This window comes from Hesperophylax consimilis, chromosome 17 (genome assembly GCF_061612785.1).
Source record: "Hesperophylax consimilis isolate HC1 chromosome 17, BYU_Hcon_1.0, whole genome shotgun sequence".
Taxonomy (NCBI): Eukaryota; Metazoa; Arthropoda; class Insecta; order Trichoptera; family Limnephilidae; genus Hesperophylax; species Hesperophylax consimilis.
This window is the reverse complement of record NC_142852.1, coordinates 33,600,085-33,611,393: the sequence shown is the minus strand read 5'-3', so window position 1 is coordinate 33,611,393 and position 11,309 is coordinate 33,600,085. Positions and strand designations below refer to the sequence as shown.

General features: G+C 35.8%; 1 protein-coding gene across 1 annotated transcript; it reads left to right on the top strand.

Moving 5' to 3' along the window:
* Positions 1 to 256: 256 nt before the first annotated feature.
* Positions 257 to 3,090, top strand: Coq8 (ubiquinone biosynthesis protein COQ8, mitochondrial). The gene has a single exon (XM_089642163.1). The coding sequence runs from the start codon at positions 427 to 429 to the stop codon at positions 2,620 to 2,622; it is 2,196 nt and encodes a 731-aa protein (XP_089498289.1). The 5' UTR covers positions 257 to 426; the 3' UTR covers positions 2,623 to 3,090.
* The last annotated feature ends 8,219 nt before the right edge of the window (positions 3,091 to 11,309 follow it).

Genomic DNA, 11,309 nt, shown 5'->3' with positions numbered 1-11,309 from the left:
CCATAAACCGAATTTTTTCCCTATATTTTAGTGCCTATCATAATGTGTCGCCTACATTAACTTCTTTTTCGATTAATTATTTTATCAATCACCAGTTTCTTAGGGGCAGCTAACCATTCCCACCATTGCCCCCCTTCACAACCAACCCCGATATTTTTCAACGCCAATTTATTATAATAAGAAATAAAGTCGTAGTTTCGGAGCTGGCGCGAGTTCTAGCTCGTCGTTTATATAATATATCTAGAAACGTCAGATGGCCCGTGATTGTTATATAAATAAAATTCTGCTAATTTCTGAAAGTGATTGCCAAATGTTTTCATATCAAATCAATCTTTCAAGTCCAAGGTGTAATTTAAACACTCAATTTACGTGATAAACAGCTCAAAACCGTGTTGAAACTTGAAATAACACCTCGCCTAACCTAAAATGTCACATTTTCAAGACATACTTTTTGTACTAAAGGGACTTCAACGTATCGCAGAAGCCGGAGCCAAAATACAAACGACGAACGCGAGAATCGTTTGGGATAATTCATCCGTCAAACATATTCCTCAAGAGTTGTGCAGCGCCGTGGAAAAGTCCGTTTCTTCGAAGGAAAAACTTCAAATTGTTCCTCTGAACGAGTCTCTTGAACGTCTATCCGTCGTCCTAACTGGAATCAAACAGTATGTCTCTCCAACTATTCAAGAAAAGGTGTCCAAGCTGCCCAAAGAAGAGGCCGAAGAGTTGAACAAGCGATTCGAAAGCGTCTTCGATATCTCCAACTTTGAAAAGTTCATGACTGAATCCAATCAGAAACACGCCAAAGAACAGGCTGACAAAGACAACAAGAACTACTACTCCAACACCAAAAAGCGGCAAAGCAAGACCACTGAAGAAAAAAAAACTGATGCAATCAACGGCAATTTGAAGAATTCAGATCTCAAGTCAACGTATGACATATTACATCTAGAATTGGGCAAAATGGCCAGCAATATGGAAATCAAAGAAGTTAATTTGAAAACTAAAGTCAGTGAAGATCATTTGAACTTCATCAGCGCTCACTCAATCGCCGATTTTAAAACAAATCCTTCCAATTTAGAAAACATCGACTCAAACTTCACCAATATTGTTATCGACGAGATTAAAGCCGATATTTTACAGTCCAATAAAGATGTTTTCAACGTTCCTAAGCTAGAAACTAAAGTATCTGATAAAGAACCTCCAATTTTGGAAGGGAAGGTCGTTCCAAAAGCGCAGACTTCGAAAGCACGCCCGAAGAACAAGCAAAAGTTGAGTGAGGTGTCCAAGCAAAGAGCCGTTCCTTCGACTCGGATTAGCCGCGTGTTCGCCTTTGGTTCATTGGCTGCGGGTCTGGGCATCGGCACCGCGACCGAGTACGCCAAGTCCGTTCTCAAAGGTCCTCAAAAGGATGAGGACTCTTCACTAGGCGGCATGTTCCTATCTCCGGCAAACGCTGAACGAATAGTGGATACTTTGTGCAAAGTTCGCGGGGCCGCGTTAAAGCTAGGTCAGTTGCTCAGTCTTCAAGATGAATCGGTTATTTCTCCCGAGCTTCAGAAGATATTCGAAAGAGTTCGCCAGTCTGCCGACTTCATGCCAAAGTTCCAAGTGGAGAAGATGATGACTCAAGAACTGGGAACCGAGTGGAAAGCGAGATTCGCTACCTTCGAAGATAAGCCGTTCGCTGCCGCATCCATCGGACAAGTTCACCTCGCCACGCTGCACGACGGTACTGAAGTCGCTGTTAAAATACAATATCCCGGCGTCGCAAAAGGCATCAACAGTGACATCGACAATCTAGTGTCAGTCTTAAACGTGTGGAATATATTCCCCAAAGGACTCTTCATTGATAATATTGTCGAAGTAGCGAAAAAGGAACTTGCCTGGGAAGTAGATTACGTACGAGAAGCAGACTGCACGGACAAATTCCGTACTCTTTTACAACCGTTCGAAGAATACTACGTTCCGCGGACATACAGAGAACTTTGCACAAAGCAAGTCCTTACAACAGAGCTGATAGAAGGCTTACCGCTGGATAAATGCTTTAACATGGATATCAAAATACGACAAGACATCGCTAACAAAGTCATGAATCTAGTTTTACACGAGATGTTCGTTTTCCGCTGCATGCAAACGGACCCAAACTGGTCAAACTTCTTTTATAACCCGGCAACTTCAACTCTAGTCTTACTCGACTTCGGCGCAACCCGGGAATACTCGAAAGAATTCATAGATAAATACATTGAAATCATAAAAGCGGCGTCCGAAAGCGATACGGAAAAAGTCTTAACAATGTCTCGTCAAATGAAATTTCTTACCGGATACGAGACTAAAGTTATGGAGCAAGCGCACGTTGAAAGCACGCTAATTATGGCCGAGATATTCACGCCTAAAGATGGAAACGAGTTTGATTTCGGAGCACAGAACACGTCACGGAGATTGCAGAAACTCGTACCGACGATTCTGAATCATCGATTGTGTCCCCCGCCAGAAGAAATATATTCACTGCACAGAAAACTGACGGGAGTTTTCTTGCTGTGCGCCAAGTTGAAAGTCAAAGTCAACTGCAAAGACATGTTTGAAAAAGTCTACAAAGAATATAAGTTTGGTAGTAATTAAGGTTGGACGTAACGTGAGTTATAATCTACGCGTTTATAGCTCACAGTTTTGTCCGTGTAAAATCGCGTAGATTATAACGTGCGTTACGTTTAACCTTAACCTTTCCTTATCTGTGGTGTGTATTTACTACACATTGCTTCTAATAACTTTAATAACTCTATAAATATAATAAATATTTGGTTCAGATTTTAGGTATTCCTCCGTTATACATTTATGCACTGAACTAAAAAATAATACTTAAGATAGTTTTCAAATTCAATTAAAAATCAGAGATTTTTGTTAAAAATCGGGAACAAATACACCAATACAATCAACCGTGTGCGACTGCTACGCGAAGAGTGTGCGAGGAAATGACACGCTATTGATGTCCCGCTTTAGTTCGCTACGCGGGAACATGAGAAATCCACACGTCCGCAGTTGTATTTTGATTTAGACCATCGATACCTACCGACCGCACAGCTGTGTGTGTGCCAGCCGCCAGCCAGTCGGTCGCGGACCGTCGTTAGATGTGGACCCCTCGCACGTTTTTTTAGCATCTGCCGATGGTTTTTTCATGTTTTCAGCAATTAAATTACAATTATTATCACTTTTGATATAAAATATAATAAACATAATATGAATATTTATATTTTTCCGACATTAAATCGCTTATTTTGAGATGTGTATTGACTACACAGCACCGGAACGCGTTAATTTTTTTAGCACAGAAAGGGAAAGGTTAAAGAGAATCACTGTTCAGTGCGTTTTGCAGAAATTCTAATGAAACATTCTAAAGGTCTCCGTTAAATGCCGATTCTAGGCCCATTTCAGCTTTTGAACAAGTCGTGATCAGCTGACGAGCGTGATCACATGACAGTTGTGCTTTTCTGTTATTCAGAATTTGTTCAAAAGCTTAAATGAAACTAGAATCGGTGTTTAAACGAGACCTTTTAAATGTAAAAAAATAACAGTAAAGCTCTGAATGTATGCTAGATTTGATTTTTTGTGTAACAACCTAACCTAACCTAACTTTGTTTTAATTTATTTTGAAGCATCTGTATTTTATGATTTTAAGCAAAGATTCGAACCAGAATTAAACCTATCTTAGATGGTGTCTTGGGTAAACTCCTGCTAATTCTATCATAGTTTTCATTAAAAAAATCATTACCTCAAAGGCGCTAGTTTTTTAAAAAATCTAAACAATTATTATTGTTTATTTACAGAGATTGTAATTTGACCTCGACGCTAGGGGAGGTTCTTTCGATGGTTCGTTCCACATGCTAACCGACACACAAACAGGAGTCGGAGAAACGACCCATTCTCATGAAGTCGATAAATGCTTGCAATATATGAATGTGAATGAAGCAAAGATTGTATGCAAATAAAAGGCGCGACGACTAATTTATTAGTAAAATTTCAACTTTTCACAAACTATGAATACTGTTAAAAATGTTTGGAAAGTTTAAAGTTTAGTTTTCTGATCGTTGTACTAAATATGTGTCACTTTAATATTTTCATTGATAATTATTGATTTGAAATAACCGCACATTCCGAAACGGTTCCAACTGGCTACAACGTCATTATGACATAGAAACCGCCAACGTCTGGTAAGACGGCTGTCACCAACGTAGCCTGGCGTGACGTCATCGCCACCAAATTCACTAATAAAAACGAACATGTCGTTTCGACGGCAAATCAAAAATTGCTCATTTTAAATCGCTATTGAAAATTTTATCGTCAACATAAAAATACCATCGTTACCTGATAATACCCTATTAAATAAAAATCTAAAGCATGACAAAAAACAACTGCGCTCTGTTTGCTACAATGTATGAAATAATTAATACATATTGCAATGGTTCAATCATTCAACAGTAATTATTTTAAAGTAAGTATTATTAAAATTTAGATAGATAATTTATATAGCGCCATTTTTGTGACATCATTTTAATAGCGCTTAAAAATATGATTAGTCAAATATCCCAAATGAAGCAAGAAATTTTAACCAAACTTATCTATTTTATCCACTGAAGAGGAAAATGTGTAGAAGTGAAATTTGTAAAATAATTCAAATAATTTCAAAATTCTTTCTCGAGCAGATAATCAACTTCATCAAACTGTATGGGACCTAGGAGTCGAAAAGTAATTTCAATCAATCAATTCTGTAAATGATTGACTTCAGTTTTCTTTCAAAGACACTTCTACAATTTTTCTATGGTATTTATTTCAGTGCAGAAATTCTGGGACTAACTACCATTTGTACTCCTCAAAGAAATAATTATACAGAGTCAGTGGACATCTTTAATTTATCACTTAATAAATACAAATATGTAAATATATTATGTATAATACATCATTTTTACTATTTACGTATAAAAAAAGACGTTAATGAATAAATAATATAATTATAATATTTCAATTGTTGTAAATAAAAGAGTGTATATTTTTGTTAAATAAATGTGTATTGAATTTTTTGGTAATGTGTTTATTTTATTATTTAAATCCCACTCTCATTCAAAAATCACAAGAACATTAAGGACGGGTTGTTTCGGAGTATTTGAACAATTCGTCAAATTTCAACGTTCATTTTCAAGTTCTGTGAAAGATTTTTTCAAGTTCTGTTTTTATTTCAGTTTTGTCAATCAACTAGCCTATAATGATATAAAAACAGAACTTGAATTGGACTTTCACAGATCCCAGAAATGGACGTTGAAATTTGATGAATTGTTCAAACTCTCCGAAACAACCCGTCCTTAAACATTTAAAACTCAAAAAAATTGCTTTGTGCATGCATGTACCATAATATATATTTTTTTAATGTGAATATATAAGCATTTTTACTGAAACATTAAAACGGCCACCATCTTGATACAAATTTACCGACGGAAGAAACGTCAAACGTTCGAGTTAAAACATAATACATGGATAATAGCATAACTAAATACAAAAAAAAATTAAATGCTAATACTAAGATTAACATAAAATCCAAATAAAGTAATATTGTAAATATTTCAGTTTCAAGTATAAAGTAAGTATGTACATTCGTATATGCATATAATTAATCATGTTTGTTGCAAAACCAGTCAGACTGAAAACAGTTAAATAATTTACTGGTAATGTAAATAAAAATATATATGTAATATACTGAAATGTATTATAAATATGTCTGTTGTATCTATAGAGAAAAAACTAATAAGTATTGGCAAAATACCAACGCCGTAATTAATATTGAATTTAAATAATAGTACTTGAAATGGTAAAGTAAATCAAATTATAATATACATGACCGTACATGCATACAGTCATTAATATGATTATAACAAATGTTACGTTTAACCTGACAGTAGAATGAAAATAAATAAATTATTAATATTTAGTGTAGTGTATAATTATATGATATTAGTGCAATGTATAATTATATGACATTTGGCATAAAATATAATTTCGTTTTATATTGAAAGTATTCCAAACAGTTTTTCGTGACATCTACAGATTTCCAAAAAATTTCAGAGCAGGTTTTGCAAGTCGACGATTCATTTGCATTACGTTCCAGAGTTGAAGATATTTTTAGTATAGCCCTGGTGTAAGATCACCATTTAGATTTGAAACGTTGCTTGAAATGACTTTAGCAGCGTTTGGTGACCATATCTGGACAGTTAGGTTCCTCTTGTCCATATTCTTCTCTTCCCCACTACTTTCAGCCGTATAGCATACCGTGATTGGGGATGATATAGTTTTACTGGCTCTGGCATCAAAATAATAAAAGGATGAACAAAGTGTATTTAAAGAATGAGTTAATGATGAATGTAAGTAAGTCTAAAGTAATGGTGTTTGAAAGAGAGAGTACGAAAACAGTGTGCAATTTAGTAAATACTTGGAGCAGGTGGTTGAATTTGTTTTTGGGACGAGAGAGAGATGGAAGCTGATATAGATATTGAAAGAAAGGTAAATCTGAAATGGAGTACTGAACGCGGTTGGCTAGATAAAAATAAACTCACAGCCCTGTACTTAATCCTTTAAGGCGATGCCATACGTAGTAATGCAAAATCATGTGTTTTTGGTTTGAAAATTTGGTCGCCTAGAAATGTTTCAGATGCTTTAATTAAATACTCCGAGTAGAATACATCTTGACCTTTAAAATAATCGAGAATTTTTTGATAAGTCATTTTATAAGCCCAGAAAAAACTGCTTTAAAGTTCAAAATCTCCTACTTACGAACCCATTTTCGGTTGTGGTTTTATTGTATAATGTGGAAAATTAAGTTATTTATAAAATGATCGGAAAACATTTAAAAATTTATGCCTGAACATCCACTAAATAAAATAAAAGGCACTTTTTGGCCATGTTTTTTTCTTGCATAAATCAAAACAGGCGGATGTTGTTAAGCGGGAATTTAAACCTTATCGCCATCTACGTAAGGGTTGTTATTGATAGCGGCTCAATTTAATATATTACACGACGTAGTGCATCGCCAAATATCGCTTCAGATTCACTACCTTGTACTTAATCGTAAACTCTGAAACGTCAAATTGGCAACCTTGCCTAGTGATTAGTGTTACCAACTCATTTTCTATAGAGCTATATCTAGCTCTAAATCAAGATCATCAGCTCCCAAAAACCCATTCCATAAAAGGATCATTTAGTATTTAAATCTTATGTAATACTCCTCGTAGGATTCGAAAATAGGTAATTATTTAGCTTACTGCCGCAATTTAAGGCACAGCTCATGGAAAATACATTTCGTTTCAACCTATTACTACAAGAAACAACTATTTACATTTATTATTAGTTTAGGTTAAGTAAGTAATTTTATTGTATTTAGATTGAACGTCAAAACCATACAAAGAAAATCCAAAATGGGAACAAAGCGATCGTTTTAAAAGGAAAATTTTGAACTTTGATTGAAAATATGGAATTTTAAATCATCTCTTAACATATCGTAAGAACTAGCACTGACAAAATCTTCACCAATTTTAATATCATGTCAATTAAACAACTATATTCTAAAACTACACTCATTTACATTCATAAGTACAAAACCCAAGAAATAACAACAAACACGTACAATAGAAACACTAAATCTCATGCTCAAAAACTTATCCAACAAATAACTACCAATACAACTTTTGGGCAAAAAAGCTTCTTATATCATAGTATTAAACTCTACAATAAAATACTACTCTCACTCAAAAACCTCAACATTATAACATTTAAATCTTAAATAAAAAGCTGGATACTTAATATAGGGAGATCTGAAATAGAAAATATACTGATATCAAACACAAACTAAAACCGAATCTACTAAACTGAACTATACAAAAAACACTATCTACAAAAAAATTATACTACATTATATATTTTTGTTGTTTGTTTTAAACTTACATAATATATGTTCATAATTAAATTCATAATGTTACTTTGTTGTAATATTAATTTCTTATAATTAAATTATAATATGTAAATGAAATCCTCAGCACGGGAGATCCCAGTGAGGATATCATTATCTCTATATGTCAATAAAAAAAGAAGACAATAAATCATTATTATTATCTCTCGACGTTAATTGTCGTTTCTTTTTAAAACGATCTCTTTGCCCCCATTTTGGATTTTCTTTGTTTAAATAACGAAGTGTAATTTCCGTAATATTAGAAGTTTGTCGGTTAGTGAAATATTTACCTTGCTTTATTCTCTAGCCCTGAAATGTCCGTTTTCTCCTTTTTAGCTCTTTTTCAGGTTTCATCTATCTTTAGTTTAAAAATCGAGTTGGCAACACTGCGATTCGCAGATAGTTGAGTTATGACTCAAACAGTGGTTTATTTATGACTCAAACATGACTCAAACTAGATAGTTGATTATAACTCAAACGTGCAAACTGCAGAAACTGAAGCAATGGACAAAACATAGTTAAATTTATCGTGTATTTTTAACAAAGTCGTCCGATTAAACTAAACAACTAATACCGTAAGTACTAAAGCTCTGATTTATGTAGCTTTTAGTGTAAATTGTGACTGATTTATTTCAAATTGTATCCCGCCCTGTCCGTTTGAACTTTGACATTTCGTATATTATTTGTATGGTACAAAAACAAGGATATGTTTTCAATGTATTTTTCGATCAATAATGCATCTGGCAGTCCCATTGCGACTCTGGAACCTGGAACAGATCGAATCGCGTATTATAGCCATTCAGGTAATTGATATAGACTAAAACCCGAACATTTTTACGAAGACACCAATATAGTAAGGGGGCGTTCAAGTATTATGTAAGTCAGAGGCGGATTTGCAGTCTTGGCCGCCCTAGGCCCCATACCATGTAGCCGCCCCTTTCTCAGTACCCATCATATTGACCAGGAGTATCCAAACTTGAAAGGCTGCGGGGCGTGGGGGCGCGCTGTGTGCTGTGTGTGAACACGCTCTTGCATATCGCTATTTCGTACGTAGAATATTTAGGTACTTAGAAAGTAATTTCTTGTTATCATCTGTGACTTTTTTGTCACGATTGGCCGCCCTTAATATCTGGCCGCCCTAGGCCCGGGCCTACATAGGCCTAAGGGCAAATCCGCCTCTGATGTAAGTACTATAGGGGGGCAGGGGGGTCTTTGCTTTGCTTATTTTTGATGACATGGGGGGCGGGGGGGTCGAGATAGTGATTACGTCAGTACTGCTCAGCAGTAGTTATTTTTTTTTACACATTGGCAACCCACACATTGTCTATGTTTGAAAACCGAATTCATATTCGGGGATTCCCAAATGTCAATAAAGTTTGTTTAAATGAATATTATGTGCATTAAAGTCCTTTATCCTAAGTCTATTTTATAAGTGCTGCTTATGAATCAATAAAAATCAGAATACATTAACAGAAAAATGCATATAGGTACCAATTTTTACGTAAGCATGGGAGGGGGGGGTAAGAGCTTTGCTTACTTTTGGTGACAAGGGGGGAGAGGGGGTAAATAATTGTAATAAATCTGCTTACGTAATACTTGAACGGCCCCTAATAATTTATTGTAAATATGCTAAAAATGAAGCGGAAATTAACAAGCTGTTGTTTTTATGGTAAACTTGTCGAATTCCGCTGCATGCAAAGAATCTTTAAAAAACAACACTTGATTTCAACTTTTTTTTATATATATATATATTTTTTTATTTAACAATTTTTTATATAAGATAATGTGTCCTTACTGGGGTACCCCGTTCTAAGGACACACTGTAAATGGTTATGTGTTTGAAAGAGTATAAGTACATATGTTAAAATACCATATAGAAAATTAAAAAACAATATTTAGAGAAAAATAAAACATAATACAAGCTTTAGTCTTTGTTGGGTTGCAAAATTAAATCTATATTCATCCTTCCCTTATCCATAATCCATTTCTTAATGTTTCTTTTGAAGTCAGTTATTTTTTTAAGGTTTTTTTATTTCAAAAGGGAGGACATTAAATATTTTTTATAGAATAATACTGCATATTTCTTTGTCCAAAAGTGATATATAAAATATATAAAATGAATGGAGTCAACTATTATGTCGGAGGTTTAAGTAAACAAAAATAGGTTTAGTTTGGGTTATTTTAATAATTTGTGCTTATTTCCTAACCTTCACACCTAACTTTAAGAAAAAATGGAACTTTAATACATCTTTTGCCATCTCTCGCCACATAAATACTTATTTCTTGTTGTAATTAAGTTGAAACATTCACTATAATCTATCTTATTACTAACTATAGACCAGACAAACTATTATCAACTAATGGCTAACGGATTACATCCACCGGTTCATCCATCACTAATACAAAACAATATGTAGGATGCATTTGACCAATGAAGGTGATGCTGCGGTAGAATGTACATATATTGTTATTTATTTATATTCTGTACAGGCAGATACAGTACCATAGTATGCAATACAGTCTGCATGATGGATACTTGGAGCAGGTGGATGGGTTTGCGTATTTGGGAAGTATGTTTTTGAGGGACAAGAAAATGAACACAACTTGCTTTGATATTTTTAATAATATTGCAATAATTATTTTTCAGATAGAAAATTAGTCGCTTTGAACAGTTTGACATAAAACGATGGAAGATGAAGACGCCCTCTCCCAATCGGAGGCGTCTGCAAGCAACAATCATATTCCCGATGAAATCTCCTTCCACAGACTCCCGGAGCTCGATGAGGCCGGAGCCGCGGCTGCTCTTCACACTTCCGACGATGGAGCCAGCATCGCGCCGTCATCGCTAGGTGATGAAGCCAACCTACCGCCGACATGGCTAGGCGATGAAGCCATCTTCCCGCGGGATTCCAACCACCACGGTGGCAGCCCGCCGGTTCCCCGCCAACATCGCATACACCTGGCAGCACTCTCCCAATTTGTAGCGTCTGTGAGCAACCGTCAGGTTCCTCGTGAAATCTCCTTCCAAACACTCATGGAGTGGGCTGAGGCCGAAACCGCGGCTGCACTTCACAGTCCCAACGATGGAACCAGCACCGCGCAGTCATCGCTAGGCGATGAAGCCAACCTCCCGCTGTATCCGATACACCGCGGCGGCAGCCCGCCAGTTCCCCGCCACCGCCGCATCCTCGAGGCAGTCCGAGCGCGGCCGTATGATCACAACGAGTACATGGCCAGCCTTGGCGAAGGCTTCGACGCCAGATTCGTCAACATCGTCGAAGAGATCAACCGGATGCTTGCGAATAACCCCAATCGACTCGAA

Coding starts and splice junctions, on each gene's coding strand:
- Coq8 (XM_089642163.1), top strand. CDS start 427: ATGTCACATTTTCAAGACATACTTTTTGTACTAAAGGGACTTCAACGT.